Here is a 20,819-nt window from a genome sequence, read left to right as displayed (position 1 = left end):
GGTGGACTGTAACCTCTGCCAGAAACCTCAAGCCAAGGCAGAGCACAAGGCCCAATGAAGTGGGCAGCTCCAACCCCACCGGTGGCCATCGTCAGCTGGACGTGGCCTCCCCATCTCTAAGTTCCCATGCTTCTTTCAATAGAGAACCGGCCCAGTACAAAGACTGTGCTGGGCACAGAAAAAGGGCCTCACTGACCAAAGCGCTACCCCGGAAGGTGACCTGAGGCCTTGGTGTCCCTCCAACCCCCACACCCCTCAGCTAAGTGGCTCCCGCACCTTTCTATAAATTAAGCATTTTGTGGCTTATAAAACATTTTTCACACTTAGGGTGATTTAACACTGATATTATTAAACTTACACTTTCTGTTCTGTTATTTGTTTCCTGTATGTCTCCTATATTTTATCTTCTGTTTCTCTTTGACTGTCTTTTGTGTCAAATAAATATTTGTAGCATACCATTTTAATTCCTGTTTTTTAACTTTTTTTGCTATTATTTATATTGTATTATCAATATTATTTTTGCCTTATTATTAAAATTTATAACAAATAAAGAATTTCAGACCCTGAAGCAATTAAACTAGCCAAAAGAGACTAGTTGTCATTGGCCTAAAAACAAAAAGCCAAACACAGCAAAACAAAACAAAAACACGAACGCCCAACTTAAAGGTCACGACCCTCCTGTTCAGGACGCAGGGGAGAATTTCCAAGGGCTGATTGAAGGGGCACAATGATGAGGGAGAGAAGGGGCCTGTCCCAGAGTCACACCCAGGCCCCAGCTCTGAGGGCTGGTATGGCCCCTGCATTGGTGGGCCTCATGCTGAGGACCCCAGTGGGTGGGGCAAAGGTCCATGAGCTCTGGAGTCAGCACAACAGGCTTCTCAGACTCGGTTTTGTTTCTTACCAATTCGTGACCTGGGAAAGTCGCTGACCCTCTGTAAGCTCTCATTTCCTCATCTGTAAAATAAGGGACATTTTTCTAAAGCACTTGGTAAACTATCAAATGCCCGATGATAGGAAGACACAAACAGATGTTGAGCTCCTATTATGCTCCGGGCACTGTGCGAAGGGTTTAATCCTCATAGCAAGGTAAACAAGTAAGTATATATCATCCCCATTTTATAGTTGGGAAAAGAGGCTCAGAGAGGTTAAGTAACTTGCCCAGATCACAACAGCTCAGCAGTTGGAGGAGCCAAGACCAGAACCTGGGCCTACTGCCTCACAGCCTGTGTGCACACAATGTTCAGAAATCGTTGTGGCTGTTACTGCTGACATGGTTACAGCTCAACTGCCCAGGGCAGACATCAGTCGTGGGGAGGCCTGGCTACCTGGGTGAGGGTGTTCACGCTGCTCCCAGCCCCCAGGAGGAGCTGCACACAGTTGGGGTGGATCCCTTCCACAGCCGCGTGCAGGGCAGTCAGACCTTCCTGAAACACACAGGAGCAGTATGAGGATGGAAGGAGGCTGAGGCTAGAACCTAAGACTAGGGGACACTCTCATGCCAGGGCTCTTTGAGCTCTCCACTGTCCAGCTACTGAGGACATTGATCTGATTATTTGTGGTTCCCTGAGCCCTGCACATTTGAGGGGCATGCAGTACATTCATCCCCTCCTTCACCCCGCTGCTCATGCTCTCCTTGCCCTCTAAGCAGCCTTGCCCTGCTCTCTGTCCATTCCCTCCTACTCCAGGAAGCCATCCCTGACCGTCTTGGCCACCGAGACTTCTCCTTCTTTGAGCACACACCCTGGGCATGACTTCTTGGTAACCCCTCATGCCTAGTGCCCCAATAAGCCTGGAGTTTCATGCTGCTGCTTAGCTTTTCCTGGTGGGCTGTTAGTTCAAAAACATACATATCCTCAGCTCCTGGCTTCAGGACCTCTACCAGGGAAAACCAGGCTGTACCACAGGCTGTGGATTCCTTGAAGCCACAGAGTGAATGTGACCCATCTCTGTATCAGGTGGCAGCTTACCACATTCCTCTCCTCCAAGTCCAGCCCGATGTCCACGAGTCGCTGCAGCACAGCCAGGTGGCCCCTGCCAGCAGCCAGGTGAAGGGCCGTGTTCCCCTCCTGCAAGAAGAGCCGGTTGAATCACAGACCTTTCAGGCTTGGGGACCTGCTGGAGACACCCCCAATCTTACAGACATGGAAACGGAGGTCCAGAGAGGGCATTTGATAGTTTACCAAGTGCCTTAGAAAAATGTCCCTTATTTTACAGCTGAGGAAATGAGAGCTTACGGAGGGTCAGTGACTTTCCCAGGTCATGAGCTAGTAAGAAGCAAAGCTGAGTTTGAGAAGCCTGTTGTTGGTCTCAGAGCAAGTCCATGACAAGCTGTAGACCTGAGAACTGTCCCAAAAGCTGTGACCAAGGGCACTTTCAAGGGCCAAGTCCTGGTCTCTCTTCCCTTACACTTCAAGGCAGACATATTACTTAAAAAAAAATAAAAAATAAAAAAGTCCCTACTTTCCATGCTTCTGTCTAAAGCTGGTCCTTCCCTGGGGACTCCAAATCTCCATCCACTCCCACTGCTCAAGGCCACGACTCCAGAGACTCTCCCAGGCAGCCACGTGGCCCAGTCACTCACCTCCTTGTCTTTGTTCAAGACATCATTAGCTTCTTCTTGCATAATGGGCCTGCCCGGACCACACAATTTATAACTGAATTCGCCCGTCTTCTCCTGATCCCCTATCCTGCTCAACGTTTCCGTTTTCTCCATAGCCTACTAACACCTTTATAATTTATTTACATACTGTGCTTATTGCTTCTTGTCTGACTCTGTTGTTAGAGCATAAGAACCACAGGGTGAGGATTTCTGTTCTGTTCTCTGAAGTTTCCCTGAATGCCCAGACTAGGTAGGACCAGCGGCACCTGGCAGACACTCAGCCGGTATTTGTGCCATGAGTGAGTAAGGTGATGAGAGCGTGACGTGCGTCTCCTGGAACTTGAGAGCCAAAGGACTGGTAACCACCTCACACCTGAGAAGTCCAAAAGTGACAGTGACGGAGCCAAGAGAGGTGGCTCCGTGGGGTGGGGGTAAAGGCACCATGCTCTCTGTATCAGAAGTGGCCCCACCGAGGGCAGCCTGTTTGGGGTTATCCCTAAAGGGATCTTACTGCAGGGGACGCCTGGAGGGTGAAGGGGCCCTGGTGAAGGAGGACAGCTGGAAGTGGCCAGAGTGAAGGTAAGTCCCTAAAGAGGAACCACAGGTGGAAGCCAAGGCAAGGACTCCTGAGGAACCCACAGAAGCATCCAGAAGAGAAGATGCAGCTTTGGCCATTTCTCATATCCTGCAGGCCCTTGGGACACACGAAACTGAACCAGTCACAGGCGCCTCCTAGTTCAAGCTCCTTCCCCACTCTGGCCGGTCGCAGTGCCTTCATGAGGTGGGGACCTTCACAGTTAGACAGAGACCCTTCAAGGGCCCAATGAGGATGTGAACGTACACCAAAGCCAACGCAGTATTTAAAGGAGTTACAAACATACCCCCCTCCCCGACGGCTCTGCTCTGCTTCTCTCCCAGCTCTCTGCAGACAAACATGTGGTGGCCTCATTCACGCTCTGCAGCAAGCAGGGAGCAGGCTGTGGGGATGGGACCCCCAGGTGAAGTCTCTGTGTTCAAAGAAACGTGAACGGACTGAGCGGGACCTGACGTGTGCCCTCAGCTAGCAGGGCTATGGACACGGGGCAGGGCTTTCTTCTCCTTTCTGGGTAATAAATATCTTCATCCTGCCCTTTGAAGCTGCAGGTGGCAGAGAGCCCTTAACAGGGCACTCCAATCCTCCCTGGCCTGGGCAGGGCAGAGGCTCAGAGGCAGGAGAGCCAGGGGAAAGGAGGGCTCTGCCTTGGGCCCAGTGCCCCTGCCCTCTGCTGTGGGGGTGCCCCATCTCTCCACCTCTGTGGGGCCCTCTCAGCATCCCTTCAATGTTCCCAGTGGAATTAATCACTTTCTCTGGGCCCTGGAAGCCTCCCTACCATTGCAGCCCCTGTGGCATGCCGGTCATCACTGTGTCATGGCATCGATCTAGCAGGAGTCAGAACCCTGAAAAGTTTCCTGTGCCGCCCTCCCCAGATGAAGTTCCAAATGAAAATATTCCTCGTCTGCATACATGAAACATAACAGGGGCATGCAATTTGAAGTGCTTCTTTCTGGGAATTCTAATTGCAAGATTCTGAGCAAGTTCACCAAAGCTGGACTTTCCTTGTCTGGTTTTGATGCTCTTGCTCTCCTTGGGCCCTGGGGCCCTGAGTACAATCATTTTTTGCCTCCTGGGTAGATGTGGGCTGTCCTTTACCCCCACCCCAACCCCCTGTAATCACGCTTCCTGTCCCAGCGCCTGGCATGGAGCACGGCCATTTCCAGCCACATTTCAAAGATGAAGGAAATCGGCCTGATTCTCAGGACCCGACCCAGCCTTTTCGTCCGTCCAGGAAGAATGAATGAGGACAGATGGATTCAGTGCGGACCTCAGGGCTCAGTGCCCAGGGGGCAGCCAGGTGAGAGGGAGGAGCCCAAGTCTAGGCATCAAGATGCCGGTTCTAAACCCAGATTGACCTTTGTCTCGCCGTGTGACCTTGGCTTCCGCATTCCTCTCCCTGACCCTCCATTTCCACATCCGTAAAGGCAGAGGTTGCACTGGCCCTGCTGGAGATGTTCCAGTTCTAAGACCCTGTGGTATATCCGTCTGTGAGCCCTCTGTCCTTCTATTCTGGCCACGCACGTAATCAGAGGATTAAAAATGGAGCTTGTCTCTTTGTTAGAAGCATTATTTAGAATTTGCTGCAACACATTTGCCTAATGACTCACAATGGCCCCTGATACGAGTCATTTGCAGGGTAGCCCTTTCCACTCTTCACCCCCGCCCCTTCTCAGATTCATTAATCCACCCCGAACAAAGTGCCCCCTACTTAGTGCTCTCATCCTACTTGTGCCATAATCATTGTACTCACTAAACCACAAAGAAAGCAGATCACCACAGGTGTGTGGCCACCATCCCCCTAACTCCTCCCACATCCCCAAAACAGAGGTTCCTGATGGAATCACAGTTTCCTCAAACCCACTCCAGGCAGCACTACCAACCAATCTGATTTGCCATCCTGACACTCCACATTGGATCATAGCTCTTTACTAGGATTGTGACATTGAGTTCCTTGAGTAAGAAACTGTGTCTTGGGCATCTTTGCGTTCCTCACCTATAGCATAGGGTTGACCCATAACATGTGCTCAAAAAATGCCTACTAGATGAACATCAGACACACTGGTCTTTGGGCCGCCTTCCCCTCCAGCACGTTGGAGGCAGAAGTAGGCACAGATAAGCTGCCGGCACCCACCCGGGTCAGGAGCCCAGAGCCTGGCCCTCCCCTGGGACCCACGGTCACAGTACCTTGTCTTTGACACTGTGGTCACAGCCAGAGCCCACAAGGAAGTCCAGAGCATCCAGCTGCCCATGCTCAGCAGCCCGGTGAAACGCTGTCCTTCCCAGCTGACCAGGAAGAGAAGAGAGTGAACCTTTGTGCCCTGCCCATCAGGCCTCTATTTCCCAGCCACTCTGGGCTTGCAGTGGCCTCTCCTGCCCCAGACACTCTCCCCTGCCCTTACCTCACACACCCTGTCTGTAAAGCCTAGACTCACCTTGTCAGCACGGTCCAGGGCCATGTCCTCCAGATCTTCCATTATGAACGCCAGCACCTGCACGTGGCCTTTCTGGGCTGCACAGTGCAGTAAGGTTAGGCCATCCTGGAAACAAGCCCAGGGTGGTCCCTGCAGTCTGCAAGGGAGACCCTTCTCACACACTGTGAGGAAGGAGGTCTCTTGGCCCCAGAAGCAACTTAAGTGAGGGAGGTTTGCAAATCCTATGTTTAAAGCCCAGAGCCTCCACCCTGGCCTTTCATTACAGCTAGATTGTTTAAAGCACTGTTTTTCAAATAGAGTGCAACAATCAATGGCTCATAACAACCAACAGAACAATGTTTTACATCTTGACAGTGGTTTGGAGTATACAGGAGTAGCATTTGTCAAATCCCAGAGAATATAAATTTAAGATCTGTGTATTTCATCATATGTAAAGAAATTCAACCCTAGTTAATGATATGTATGCTGAAGTACTTAAAGGTAAGTACACTGGTGTCTGTAATTTCTTCTTGAATGCATCCAAAATTTATAAAGAACTCTAAAAACTCATCAGTGAGAACTTAACACAATTAAAAAATAACTTGGACATCAAAGAAGATATATGGAAGAAAAATAAGCCCATGAAAAGATATCTGACATCATTAGTCATACTGAAATGCAAATTAAAACCACAAAGAGTTTCTAACCATAGATTATGGAAAGGGGAAAATGCTAACATTACAGTGGAGAAACCTGGCCAACATTACTTTAACTGACCAAAAGCGATATTGTGATTTATAATAAGAAATATATATTTAGCCTTTGTCCATGTTCCTGGAACAGAGCTTCTAAAACCTTTGGAATTTCCTAAGTGATGAAAGTGATCAAGGTGTCTTTTGTTATGTTAATGAGACTGAAAAAGCCCTTCAGTAATTTAGGACAGGAGCTGGTTGCCTGGGGAACCAACTGTGTTTAAACTTTCAGTCCCACCCCTGACATGCAGGAAAGGAGAGGACAGAAGGTTGAAGCAAGCCCCAATGGCAAGGATCGCATCAATCGTGTCTATGTAATGAAGTCTCCAAAAAAACACAAAAGGAGGGGGTTCAAAGGGCTTCCGGGTTGGTGAACAAGAAGGCATCCATGTGCTGGGCCCCAAACTCCACGAAGACAAGAAGCTCCTTTGCCCAGGACCTGACCCTATGTATCTCTTCATCTGGTTAGTGATGATTTATATCCTTTAATATTCTTTGTAATAAACTAGTAATCAAGTAAGTAAATGAGCTTTCTGAGTTCTGAGAGCCACTATAACAAATTATTCAAACCTAGAGAGGGGTTTGTGGGAAGCCCAAATAACAGCCTGAACTTGGGATTGGCATCTGAAGTGGAGCTTAACTGTGGAATCTGACTCTGTCTCCAGGTAGATGGCGTCAGAGCTGAGTTAAATCTTTGGGACGCCAGGTCAGTGTCTGCGGAGAATTGAGTTAATTACCTGGTGGCATGGAAAAAACACACACATAGGAATCAGTGTCAGAATTGGATCAAAGTATTGCTACCAGTGACAAATCATGTTGATGTTGTGGTAGGCAATTAGTCATGAACAGAGCAAGGACTGTGGGCGAGGTACAGAAGGTCACCAGGGCAAAAAGCCCCAGGTGCTTAGCAACAGGCAAACCTGGGAAAACAAGGACCTCGTCCACAGGGTAACCTTCCTGCCCCTAGAATACTGCATGATCTTTTATATCACTGGTTGTGCGCTTTGGACCCTCGCCTGACCTTTCCTCCCCTGGCATGTCACTGGTCATGTCGTAGGCCCCTTTAGAGGAGGAACGAAGGACAGGAGAATAGCCTCACAGAACCCCCATGCAAGCCCTGGCATGACCACTCCCTTAAGCATTAACCCCTAGGGATAACATCTAGGCCTCAGTTGTGTTTCAGCTCCAGGCCCAGAAAAACACCAAGCCAGACAAGCAGCCTGACCTCAAGACCAACTGCATTGACGAATGCCCCCTGCCCTGGCCTGACCAATGATTGCAAACCACTACCCTGAAAGGACACCCCTAGAAAGCTGATGATTATTCTACTGAAATTTGCCCCTGGAACCTCACCTAAAATCTCCACCCTTAAAAGCCCTTAGGATGAGGCCCCAGAGCCCTCCCCCTCAGGAGCATGTTCCCTCCCCAGGCATATATCTTCACTCTTTTCTCTCCTATGCTCCAAGGGCCCCCTTCTTTTGCTTCTGTTCTAAATAAACTTTCTCTTATACTTTGAGTCTTGGCTGTGAATTCTTTTTTAACGAGAACTCAAGTACTGAGGTTGCTGAACCAAGGTCTGGCTGACCCCACCACCAGTCTAACACCCAGTCTGGTTTCTCACTGACAACAATGTCGTCTGCCCCTGACAGCAGGGGCTGAGAAAGGTACTGGACCGCTGTGCTCTTCTTCCCAAAATTCTGTCAACCTAATCTAATCATAAGACAAACCAAAATGAAGGACTTTCTATAGAATATTTGACCAGTACTCTTCAAAAGTACTTAAGTTGTAAAAACCCAGGAAAGACTGAGAAATTGTCACAAGATTAGAGACTAGGGAGACAAGAAGACTAAATGCACTGTAGAATATTAATGAAAAAACTGATGAAATTTTAATGCAGTCTATAATGTAGTAAAACTTTAAATATCACCAATGATTGGCAAGGTTAAGGCAGGGAAAGAGAAAGCTTCAGGCTGAGCAGACAGGAATAACGAACGGTCATGTGACCCAACACAAGGCTCAGCTCTTCTAGAGGTGAATCGAATACTTTGGGGAGGACTTTGAACAAAGGATAGAAAGTAAGACTGGGTGCACTGTTTGCAAAGATGGCCACAGCTATCCTTGCCACCATTGAAAACACCCTAAGTGATGGGACTGTACCACACTTGTCAAGAGGGGGAATCCAATATTCCCCATCCCCCAAATCTAGGCCGGCCCTGGGATGGCTTTTGAGCAATAGAATGTAGTAGCCCATGTGACTTTCCAGCCTTGGCCTCAAGAGACCATGACACTTCCATCCTGCAATCATTCATCACTGAAAGAAATGCTAAATTGTCAAGCAATGTTCTTTCCCCATCCAAATCCCCAGATCCCTGAATTCTAAGGACCCAGGTTGAGAACCCCTGATGATAGCATTTGGCCAAGATGTTTGCATTTAGCACCACTATGCAGGGATTCCAGGCGCTCTGGCTGGCTGGGACCTCTTCGCTCACACCACAGCACACACCAGTGAGCTGTGAGGGACTGCTGGGCCCCCTGACATGCTGGACACGGCGCCAGGGACTTTACACACAGCACTGCACTTGCTTCTCCCGCAGCTCGGAGGTGAGTACTAGCATCCCCATTTCCAGAGGGGAAAACTGAGACTCGGGGGGGTAAAGTAACTTGCCCAAGATCCCAGAGTTTGGTAACCAGTGCTTTCTTCCTCTCCCTCCATCCTGAGCACAGGGAGGCAGGGCCTAGGGGAGTTGGAAGGAGGCCCCACCTCCCTCTCATTTAATCTTCCTATTACCCGCTGAAGGTGTTACTTGTATTGTCATCTGTGAGTAAGGAGGCTGGTCAGACAACTGGCAACTGTCCTGACATCAGAGTGGTAGAGGACAGGGTGGGCATCAGGAAAAAAGTGTTTATGTTGATGGAAGAGGTACCTCTCAGTCCCTTCTCCCAGCACCAGTGGGAGCAGAGAGGGTCCCAGATTCATAGGGGTTGAACTCAGCTGGCAAGCTGGGGCAGGCAGAGGCATGTGGGGGGCCAAAGGGGGCAGCGATGGGGCAAGTGGCAGAGGTAGGGGCAGGCCTGTGCAGTTTCAGGGCAGGGGGAAGAGAGGGGCCAGGGGCAGTAGAGGTCAAGTGGGCTGCCAGCTGAGGCCTTACCTTGTTCTCACAGTGGATCTTGGCTCCCGAGTTAACCAGGATCTGAAGAATCTGTAAGTGGCCGAACCAGGCGGACAGGAGAATTGCATTCATCCCAAACTAGGGGAGAGGACATAAGGGAGGAGGGAGGAGAATGTGAGGAGGCGTGGCCACAGTGCAGAACCATACAACCATAAGGGACTGTAAGTGCCACCCAGGCCAAGGAGCTTGCAGCTTTAGGAATTGAAAGTCCAGGAAATATTTTAAAAATAAAGGGCGATATACTATTGCAAACTTCTGTGGGGCTAGGGGTGCTGAATAAAACTTAATAAAACAGATGCTCTCTACTATCACCATCATTTCATCAAAAGGGACCATTTTAACAGAAGCAATTTAGAAGGAGTCAATCTCAGAATATACTCTTTTCCACATACAGTTTTCATGAAAACTACATTACATGGTTCTTATTTTCTGATATGCTGTGACTGGTGAAGACCTCCTCCTGGGCTGGCATTTGAGAATCAACTATTTGAATCTCAGGCAGAACATCCTTCAGGCTGATGGTGTAAGTGAGCACATGTGCCAGGACAGCACCTCGCCACCGCACCAAGACAGCCACTGCACCGTCAAATGCTGCTCACCATGACAAAGTCCCTCCCTACACTCTACTGAGCTCTGCATCCCTGTGCTTTGCACCCACTGGCCCTTTGGAGCAACTGAGAATATGCTTGGGCCTTCTGCTGGCGCCCGGCACGTTTGCAGGATGCTCTTCCTCAACATTTGCGGAGTGCTCCAGGGTCATCAGAGCTCCTTCACTGACCCTGGTCCTCATGCATCTGAGGGCAGCCCTCGCCCCGCTGCCCCTGAGTCTGCCCTGCACTGTGAAGAGCACCCCTAAGCCTCCAAAGTCACCTCCCAGGATGCATCAACAGCTAGCCAGCCCCTGTGATGATTTCTCACAGTCTCTCCTTGACTGTGGTGGTACCAAACCAGGTGCAAGCAGAACACAGGCCTAGGGGACCATCACCACTTTTGACCTAGAGGCTCTGTTGGTTTCCCTCCGTTTTTGGCACCCCCAAATGTGCCTGTAAGTCAGGTGTTGTTCACAGACCAGAAATATGGCTCTAGGTTCCCCAGCAAAGCCAAAGGCCTGTCATACACAGAGTGAGCCCACCGTTGTGGCCTCCTTTTGAGGAACCAAAAAATCACCCCACCCCACCCCCATCATAAGGAGCAAATGCTCCCCTGTCCAGCTGGAAGCAAAACTTCAGAGCCCACCTCATGAGGAGCCAAGGCATCAGTGTGCCCCTATCTGCTCCGACCCCAGCACACTCCAGCTCCTAGGTCCCAGGGCAGGGAGGGGTGAGATGTCAGGGCTGGCCAGCTCCAAGTCCTGAATCAGCCTCAGTTTCAGTCTGGACCTGAATGGGGGTTGGGGGACATCCCAGCACCTGTACGGTCACAGCTGCCTCCCCACTGGCTCCACGAGAATGGGTGACAGGAAAAGGGGTCTTAGTGTCTGGCACCAGAATTCCTCTTAGGTACTGTGTATAGGTAAAGGCTTTGACAAGCGGTTGGGGTGAAAGGTGAAACCCAGAGGGAACTGACTGATCAGCAGGCACCTGAACATCCAAAAAGAGTTTCATAGCTCTGCTTTAGAAACTGGGGCAGGGGCGGCAGAAGACAAGGGCAGCACCGAAGGAGAGTGTGGGGGCAGAGGCTGAGCCCAAGACAGGGGAAGTAACAAAGGGATTTAAAGAACAGGAATGTAAAGAGAGAATTTTAAGATTTTTACACTGTTTTCATGTGAATCCCCTTCATCTCTCACTTTGGATGGCCCGTCCCACACCAAAAGCCTTGTGTGTGGGGTCTCTATGGAAATCAGGGAGAAGAACTGAGATCCATGTTAGCGGTGATGCCAGGGTAGAGACAAAGAGTTATTTTTAAAAATAATTTTCTAGTTTTCAATTACAGTTGACATCCAGTATTATATTAGTTTCAGGTGTTTGATCAACCCAGTGATTAGACATTTATATAACTTACAAAGCAATCACTGATAAATCTAGTTCCCACTGACAACCATACATACCAAGTGGGGCAAAAGTAGGTTTACAGGTGTATGTAAAACATAGTTGATTCCTGCCTTATTTATTAATTATTGTATTATTTTCCATAAGAAAAACTGTAAGCCTACTTTTGCCCCACCCTGTAGTTATTACAATATATACTTTTAAGATTTTATTTATTTATTTTAGAGAGACGGGAAGGGAGGGAGAGAGGAAGAGAAACTTCTTGCATGCCTCCAACTGGGGACCTGGCACAGGCATGTATGTTCTGCCTGGTAATCAAACAAGCAACCTTTCAGTTCCCAGGCCTGTGCTCAATCCACCGAGCCACACCGGCCAGGACAGTTATTACAGTCTTACTGACTGTGTTCCCTGTGCTGTGCTTGACATCCCTGTGACTGCTCCGTAACTACCAATCTGTGCTTCTTAATACCTTCACCTTTTTCACTCACCCTCCCAACCTATTTCCCATCTGGCAACCTTCCGAACAGTCTCCGCATCTATGAGAGACAAAGGGTTTTTTGCAAAATTTCAAGAGGACAGTAAAAATGGAGCAGAAGCTGAAAGTAAGAGCCAGCAGTGACCACAAGAATTTAAGACTTTCCTCCTGAAATCTCAGGGAAGGTGTCAGACCTGCCATAGCACCTCAGAGGGGTACTGGAGCTGGTCTTAGCCAGAGCAGAGAAGCTAGGAGACCAGCACTGACTCAGAGCTCAGCGCCTGGTAGAACATCAGTAACTGTGGACTGGCTGGGTGAGGGAGAGAATGAATAAGCATAGGGCAGAGTCCTGGGGGGAGAGCCCACAGGAGCTTAGGAGTTAAAAGGGTCAAGGCTCCTGGCTGGTGGAGGAGAGTCACAGAAGCCACAGCCTCCTGCCATTGGGAACCCCAGGGATACCTCACAGTCCTAGTTCCAGGCATGTCCCAGGACAGAGCCCGGTGACATATCACTAAAGACTGACAACAGATTTCCCTTCTCCAGTGTCTCCTCCACCGTCCTGTTACTAAAGGAGGCACGCCCACCAGCCTTCTTATTTTTCAAGATATATTAATTGCTATTTGCAAAGAAAACAGATCTATGAAAGCTCTCTTTTACTCTCCCTCATATCGTCTTTTCTCACTCAGTCCCTCAAGGAAGAAATCACAGAGCACAGTGGTGAGAGTGGGAGTCTTTACGGGCAAAGGCCTGACCAAAGAGGTTCCAGGGTTTTATTGGGAAACTCAGACTAAGGATCCCAGACATTCTCCTTCCAGAGTCACCTCTGTATGAGGCCTAAGCAGGTGCAGGGAGGAGTGGGGAGGTAGGTTGTAACCAAGCCCTCCTCGTGGTGGGGCCTGGAAGCAGAGAGGGGCCAGGACAAAGAAAAGTATTCCCATGAATGATAAGTATCTGCCGAGAGGTTTATAATTTTTGTTTGGTTCATTTTTTCTTTTTTTTAAATTTGCTCTCAAATAATTTTACTTCAGTTTTACTAATACCATTAACAGTTTTAATTATAGGTGCATTTAAAGGAATTTTAGGTTATAAAGAAAAACAACTATGATAATTGTCTAAATAATGATAATTATTTAAATTATAATGTGATACCTATGGGTTTATTCCAATATATATATTTTCTAATTCACGTGAGGATATGTTTTATTGATTTTTTTTTAGAGAGAGGAAGGGGGTGGAAGGGAGAGAGAGGGACAGGGGGAGAGAGACATGTGGGAGAGAAACATCAATTGGTTGCCTCCCTTACGCACCCCGACCAGGGATCGAGCCCGCAAACTAGGTATGTGCCCTGACTGGGGATCAAACCCAAAAACTTTTGGTGTATGGGACAACACTCCAACCAACTGAACCACTGACTAGGGCTAAATTTAGGCTCTTAAATGCATCCCTGTCAAATGTCATTGTCAGATTCTACCCTTTCCCCAAACCTGTTATTCTTCAGTGCTCTATCTCAGCAATGTGCTGTCTGCCAATTGGTTAAGTAAGACTGTTAGTCTTTATGCAAAATGTTGGTTAAACAATTAGCCAAGAGAGAACCTTGTGGCATATCATGAGAGAATTGCTTCCTGATGACTTTACTAATAAAGCCTTTAATAACCCACACTATGACCTATTCTACAATCTATATCTCTCCTTGCTCACATGAATGATTTCAGGAGGAATTGAAAAGGCTGAGAATTGGCACTGGCTGGTGTGGCTCAGTGGATTGAGCACCAGTCGGCAGACCAAAGCATTTCCAGTTTGATTCCCAAATTAGGGCACACGCCTGGGTTGTGGACCAGGTCCCCAGTTGGGGGCAGGCAAGAGGCAACCATACATTGATATTTCTCTCCCTCTCTTTCTCCTTCCCTTCCCCTCTCTCTAAAAATAAATAAAAGCATTTTTTAAGAAGTTTAAAAAGAAAGAAAGAAAAAAGAAAAGGCTGAGAACTGAAAGGTCCTTGAAAATGGAGAGATCTTTATAACTGCAAGGGATAAATGGGATCAGTGCAGCGTACAAGCCCTTAAAGACCGACTCCCTGCCCACCCTGCACATCTGAGTATCACCAGCTACCCTGGCAACGACAGCTGGCTCATAGATCTAGAGTGAGCTCCGATGCCCCTCACCTACCCTGAGACAGACTGACAGACGTGCATACATAGACACGCCTCCACAGAGGTCCCATACCGCATCCTCATCGTCCACAGCAGCCTCATGCTCCAGAAGCAGCCGCACAGCTTGCTCGTGCCCTGCACCTGCGGCCCAGTGCAGGGCCACCCTGCCCACCTGCCGGGAATGAGAGGACTCCTGTGAGGTGCTGGCTGACTGTCTGGCCCAACACCCACACATTCCCCACCACCCGGCCAGGAGGCTAGTCTGCAGGAGGAAGGGCCTTTGCTGGCTCTGGTGACCAGCCCCACTCTGGCCCCCTCCTCCTCCACACAGCGGCAGCTGACATGAATGTAGTAAAACACAACAACTAGACCCATCTGTCCCCCACCTAAAACTCTTCACAGCTCCTACTGTTCTGGGGACAAACCACAGGGCCTGGCCCTGCGTGCCGCTGCTTCTCAGAAATGCCGGCTTCCCCCTCTAAGCCTGTTCCTGCGGCCTATGATTATTCCCCTAGTCGCTGAGGGCCCCCAGAGGCAGGGTTCTGTCCCTTCCTCCCCTCAGAATGGGGCTGAAGGGGACTGATCCCCTCACCTCATTCTCAGACCACCCTGGCAGTTCAGCATGGTCTCTGGCCTTGGTCTCATCTGAGGGGTCTGGGGGAAGCCAGCATCCCTCCATAGTTTTCTGCTTGTGAGGGGACCATGAAAGGAAACACGGATTTTCTGTGTGGTGTCTCTGGGGACCAGTTGTTCCTTCCTCAAGGCTTCTGCCCAGGCTGTCGCCTCTGCCTAGAACACTGTCCTTCACTGGCTTCTCTGACTCCTCAGGTAGGGCGGGTCCCTCCGGTCCCCACATGCTCCCAACTTATCACAGTGGGAATGAATTATCTGTGGTACTCTGTTTAATGTCAGTCCCGCCCCACCAGACTACCAGCTCCAAGAGGGCAGGCATCATGTCTGCAGTGGGCTCTGCTCGGTCCCTAGCACCTAGCACAGCGTTGGCACAGACAAGCAAGCCCTTCGTAAATACTTATTGATTGAATGAATCAATGAGTAAGTGAGTGAATGAATGAACAGGTCTGGCATTAGCAGCCTATCATCCAACAAGTCCATGCTTTCTTGCTGTGCTTATCCAGGAATTGAGACCAAGGTTGCAGTCACCAATAACTTGCTGTGTGACCCAAGATGACTTGCTGCCCCCTCTGTGCCTGCCTCAAGATATGAACAGGACCAATACTTTCTGCCCTCCTCACCTCCAGGGGTGAGTGAGGCCCCCAGGAAACAGGCAGACAAGTGTTCTGAAAACCAAAGCATTCTGAAACCCTCAGAATTCCTGTGACTATTACTGAGTCCCAGGAAGGCTCTGAAGACCCAGGTCATCCCCCTGTTGTGTCACCCCAAGTGAGAAGCTGCTGCTGCAGTCAGAAATCCTGTACCCAACCCTTTCAGCCTCCACTGACCCAAGCTCTCACCTCCCCTAAGGTGCTCCTGATGGCCAGTGCCCCCGGTGGGGAAATGATGCTTACCTATCCTCAGTATCCCCACCAGAAGGAATGGCTTTTCCCTCTGTCCCCTTCCCAAGCAGTCATGGACCACCTCACCTGCAGCCTTCCCTGAGGCCCGGTCAGCGGGGCTAGTCTGCCTCCCAGCCTGGTCTCTGAGTCCCCAAGGGCAAGCGGGGGTCCATAGCAGCTTTACACACTCAGTGGGCATCGAGGGCCCCTAGAGAATTAAGCTAAGTTGCTGCCTCGTGTATACTCAGCCTCTTTTGGTTTGGTTTCTCTTGGTCTCAAACTGCTGGACTTCTGACCAGAGACACCACTCCACATTTATCCCTCCAAGTGTCTGCCCTTATCAACCTATCTGCCAGCCTCTTACTCCTGACCTTTGACTCCCTGGTGTCCTGATTCTAACTTTTGTTCCTTGGGCATGATTTTCAGATGGGTCATGGGGGTTAAAACTATAAACTGGAATTGCTCAAGCCTGGCTCAGAATCCTGAGTGTCACTCAAGTTAACACATGCAAATGTGGGCTCCATGAACTGTCCCTCCTCAGTGGAGATGTCCCCATCCAGCCCGAGTGGGAGGAGCCTGTTTACACACCTGGTTTCTGGCCCTGACATTGACTCTTCTCCCAATCAGCTCCTTCATCCTCCCGATGTTGTTCCGGCGGGCAGCCTCGTGGAGCTGCCTCTCCAGAGGAAGCACTAGGGGGGAGAAGGGGGTGTGGGATGAGGGGAGGTCACCACACAGCATGACAAGGAACAGTGGAGAGACCCTCCCTGGTCCTGAATGTTTCCTGGGCCCAGGTCTTCCAGAGGAACAGAGGGTGGGGGTGGAGGGGAAGATACCTCTTCTCTATCTCTATGTTCGGACTTCCCCAGGCAAGTTGTTTTCCTTCTTTTTTTTTAAATTTTTACTTACTGATTTTAGATAGAGAGGAGGGAGAGAAACATCAGTTTGTTGTTCCACTTATTGATGCATTCATTAGATGCTTCTTGTATGTGCCTTGACTGGGGATCGAACCCACAACTTTGGCATATTGAGATGATGCTCTAACCAACTGATCTACCTAGCCAGAGTAGGTTGCTTTTCCTTCTGACTCGCCACATGTCCACATGGCCAGGACTCAGTAAAACCCTGAAGATGAGAGACCACGGGCAAGACCATCCACGGAGCTAAGTGTGTGCCCCTCACCCCTCAGAGGTACCCTATCATCCAGGTTTCGTGTCTTCGCACCGAGGGCTGCTCTTAGGAAGGGAATGGACTTCATTCCCCCTGGAGTCGATAGCTGCCTTTTTCTGATAGCTGTGTTATGTAGAAAACAGCCAGGATCTACTGTCCTCATCCCTCCCCCTCTACCTCTCTCCTCTCTCAACTAGGGACCCACCTGACTTGCCTTCTCTGTGACCTCTCTGCACACTTCCCACCTTCATCATTGCACCTTTACTTTAAGATAGTCTCAGACTAGAGAGAACTTCTGCGCTTCTCTGCCATGGGCAGCAGTGGGCTTAGAGGGTTGGCGGCCAAGTCAGGAGGAATCAGGCCTGGTGACCCCACCACCACCACCATGCTGCTGTCATCCTGACTGTTCTTAGCTTGTGAGGATGTCCAATCTCTTTGGCTGGACCTTAAGCTCCCTGGGGGCCCTGGCCACACCAGACCCTTCCCAATCCACCCAAAGCTCACAGCAGGCCCAAAGCTGGGCACAGGGAGGAATCCATAAAACTCTGCTTCCATGAATGAAACTAATAATATCCAGGCTAATAGATGCCCATCCCTCCTCCAGAAAAGTTTAGAGAAATTAACACAAGGGACAAATATACCCTGGCCCTCTGCACAGTTGTTACAGGGAGGTAATCTTGTGGTTGTATTGCTGCCAAACCTACATCCTGCATGAGTGGTCCAGTGTGAATGTCCAAACCCAGCCTCTCTGTCTATCTAGGGACAGGTGGCCAGCGTCTGGCAGGGCAGGCTAACGATGCACTGAAGTGACAGGCAGGCCTGCCATCAGTTTGTTTTTCCTGATAAATTCTACATAGCTTCCTTGATATGGGAGAGGGTCTTGGGCTTTCTGATGCTTCATAGATACAACCTGTGGACCTCCTCGGGCTGCTACCCCTGGGGCAATCAGCTCTGGCTGAGTCATTTCCTAGCTGTATGACTTAGTTACTTAATTTATCCTGTGCCTCAGTTTTCTCATATATCAAACGGTGTCTGGCAAACAGTGCCATAATCATCGTCACTATTATTCCTCCAAGGCAAAGGGTCAGAAGTTACATTCTGGTGACCAAAGACCTGAAAGTGGTCAGGCCTCCTTCATTCAGGGCTGTCTGAACCAGCGAAGCCCCAACCAAGGAAAGTACCCTCCCTACCCACCTCCCTGCATTATTTTCCTCCATAGCACCTCTCACCACCTGCTGTGCTATATTTACATATTTTAATTTATTGTCTGCTTCCCCCATTATAAGCCCCTGAGGGGAGAGATTTTTATCTGATTTGTTAACTACTGTATCCTCAAAATCAGGCCCTGGCATATATTTCCTGAATGAACGCATGACACAGAAATCATTAAATCTCTTCAGGGGCCTTTGAACTATACAACGATGCCTCAGTTAAGACTCAGCCCATTGCAAAACCAACCCTTAAGCTCAGGTAAATGACAGGAAAAAATTCCCCAGGGGAAGGCAGCTTCCTGTCCCCACTTTAGGGGTGGAGAAGACATGCCTTCCAGGTGCTGTCCACATTCATAGCTCCAGCCTCCCCCCATTCCAAAGGAAGCTGCCTTTCCTGCTGGTGAGGAGAAGGCTCTCTGGACGGGCCCCTCTCAGAGCTCTGATTTTTCCAGGAGGCACTGTGTCCCCAGCTTTTCTTTCTTTAACCTCCTGGCTGAAAGCTGCCACGATCCAGGTTTGGGAAAAGAGCTGGCACTTCATGTGTGAGCTTAGAGAAGCTGGGTTTCTAGTAGCCACTTTGTCACTTTCTGGAAGCAAGATCCTGGGCTAGTCACGTCCCCCTGGGGGAGGGTCTCAATTTCTTCAGTTGTAAAATTGGGGGACAATGAAGAATGTGATCTGAAGAGATCTCTTCCAGCTCTGACTCCCTTTCTCCTAGCTGAAACCCAGAGGGAGCAGTCTGGTTTGTGTGAGCAAGCAGACCCTACATAGCGCCAGTAAAATCAAGTCTGATCTCTTCCATCCACCTCCACCCGTGCATACTCTTTATGGCCACGTCAAGTTCACACTGCACTCTGGCCTCTGAACCTCTGGCCAGGCTGGGTCTTCTGCTCAGAATTCCATCCCACACACCCAATGCACCTTGCTGTGCATAGTTAAGGTCCTGATCATAAGCTCCTGTGCCCCAGGAAGAATCTGTACCCTTTGAATCAGTCAGCACCATGATAGAGCCCCTCACCCCATCCCCCATCCCAGTGATGACACTGGCACCATCCCTCTCACCCCACTCCCAGCCAAAGCCTCTAAGGCCAGCTGATGCCCAAACGGTTGCTGCTGCCTGACCTCGAGGCCCCAGCATTGGGCACACTCCTTGAGCGAGGCTCTGAGGCGCCCTTATCCCGCCGGTGGCCCACCACAGCTCTTCTCTGGGTTTTGGTTTCTCTGTCTGATAAGGTCTCCACTCGCCACCCAGCCTTGACATGCTGGGGAGGCTGAGGCCTTCAGTATGTCTACTACTAACGACTGTGTGCCCTTGGGCCATTTATTTCACCACCCTGTGCCTCAGCTTTCTCTTCGGCAAAAAGGGAGATCACAATAGGTCCTATCCATAGGGCCGCTGTGAAGATCAAATGGCGTGCCTGTCCTGGCTCGGCCTGGCACACAAAGTAAGTACTCAATAAAGGCTCGCATTACCATCTTATTTCTAGCTATTGTCTCAGGCGCGCGGCCAGTGTGCCCTCGGCCTGGTGCGCGTTCCTCTTGGCGCCACAAAGGAGCCCGAGACAGAGATGGGTACGCGGACCGTGCCAATCCCAGCCTGGGTCGCCCCCGCAGGGGTGCGGGGATGCTCTCGGCCTCTGCCCGCTCCGCACCCCGCTACCCCCGGCCTCACAGCGCCACTGACTCACGGCCGTCGGTCTCCCAAGGCAGGTGCTCCCCCATGCCTCCGCTCCGAAGCCTCTGTGCGCGCCCCGGCCCGGCGCCAACCCTCCAGCCGCGCGGCCGCCGGGGCGGGGCCCGGCAGCGGAGGGGAGGGGGCGCGGAGCTGCGGCAGGGAGCTTCGAGGAGTGGGCGGCAGCCGCTCCTCCAGACGCCTCGCCCCTGCCCCAGCCCCTGGGGACCGTGTGGGCGCAGCTCTGCGGCCTCTCCCCGCCCACCTCCATCCCGGTCCAGGATGCCCGTCCCTCCTCGGGCTCCCTGGTCCTGCCCACCCGTGTCCGGCGGGTCGGGGCCACTCCGGGCTCCTCAGGTCCCCCTGCGTGTGCCTCTCTCCCCAGAAACTGTCCCAGCCTCTCGCGTCCAGAGGTGCGTGCAAGGCCTCCAGCAGGCCCCATCCTCAGGGACTTGGGCAGACACTTAAGGAACAGAAACCCCAGCAAGCCTGCAAGTACATGAAAAGATGGTCAGATTTATTCGTGATCAGAAAAATACAACTTAAAATGATAATATCACTTACTCCAGTTAGACTGGCAGAAATTAGAAAGCAAAATAATGCCAAGTGTTGGTGGGGAATGAGGAGCTGCCACAGCCAGGCCTCTGCTGGTGGAGTAGCCTGGGACAGCCATTCTGAAAAACGGTCTGGCAACAATGAGGGAAATTATAGAACTGTGACCCTAAAATCCAGGTCCTCCTCTTCCTCTTCATCCTTAAAAGCCACAGGCTGGAGGTGGTGTCTGTGAGTGGTCCAGCCCGATGGTTCCTGGTTAAAGGCACCCCAACACTGGTGGCAGGTTCCTCCACAAGATAGCCCTCCTGGCTTCTTCTTGGTCTTACTTCATATGTTAAGAAATCAGAGTTTTTGTTTTTAATCAAAAAAAGAACTGTGACTCGTGTTTTGCAGTCTGCCTAGGTGATTTCACGCTCCTTTGCTGTAGAGTGGAATTCTGTTAGAAAGGCGGCATTCCAGGCCCCAGGCCAGTCCTGCTGAATTGGAACCCGTGTTTCAACAAGGTCTCTGGTGGTTCCTGTTTATGGGAAACTATGAGAAGCACTGTCCCGGGCTGT

The 20,819-nt window shown here is 50.3% G+C and overlaps 1 protein-coding gene across 5 annotated transcripts in view; it reads right to left on the bottom strand.

Annotated features, from left to right (window-relative positions):
• Nucleotides 1-19,785, bottom strand: part of ANKDD1A (ankyrin repeat and death domain containing 1A) — a 39,893-nt gene extending 20,108 nt beyond the window's left edge. For 4 of the 5 annotated variants that reach the window (XR_016510061.1, XR_016510060.1, XM_090272033.1 and 1 more), the window contains exons 1-8: nt 19,724-19,785; nt 16,243-16,346; nt 14,214-14,312; nt 9,507-9,605; nt 5,627-5,731; nt 5,379-5,477; nt 1,968-2,066; nt 1,326-1,424 (exon numbers count right to left, since the gene is read on the bottom strand). Coding sequence is in view for 3 of the 5 variants with exons in the window: in XM_090272033.1 (XP_090128159.1) it covers nt 1,326-1,424; nt 1,968-2,066; nt 5,379-5,477; nt 5,627-5,731; nt 9,507-9,605; nt 14,214-14,312; nt 16,243-16,346; nt 19,724-19,757 (738 nt within the window). In the remaining 2 variants the exon portion in view is untranslated. The remainder of the gene's footprint in view (nt 1-1,325; nt 1,425-1,967; nt 2,067-5,378; nt 5,478-5,626; nt 5,732-9,506; nt 9,606-14,213; nt 14,313-16,242; nt 16,347-19,723) is intronic. The other variant, XM_090272030.1, reaches the window with a different exon arrangement.
• Between the last annotated feature and the right edge of the window lie 1,034 nt (nt 19,786-20,819).

This window comes from Furipterus horrens, unplaced genomic scaffold (assembly GCF_987537825.1).
Source record: "Furipterus horrens unplaced genomic scaffold, mFurHor1.1.pri manual_scaffold_3, whole genome shotgun sequence".
NCBI classification, from domain to species: Eukaryota; Metazoa; Chordata; class Mammalia; order Chiroptera; family Furipteridae; genus Furipterus; species Furipterus horrens.
This window is presented reverse-complemented; position numbering and strand designations above follow the sequence as displayed.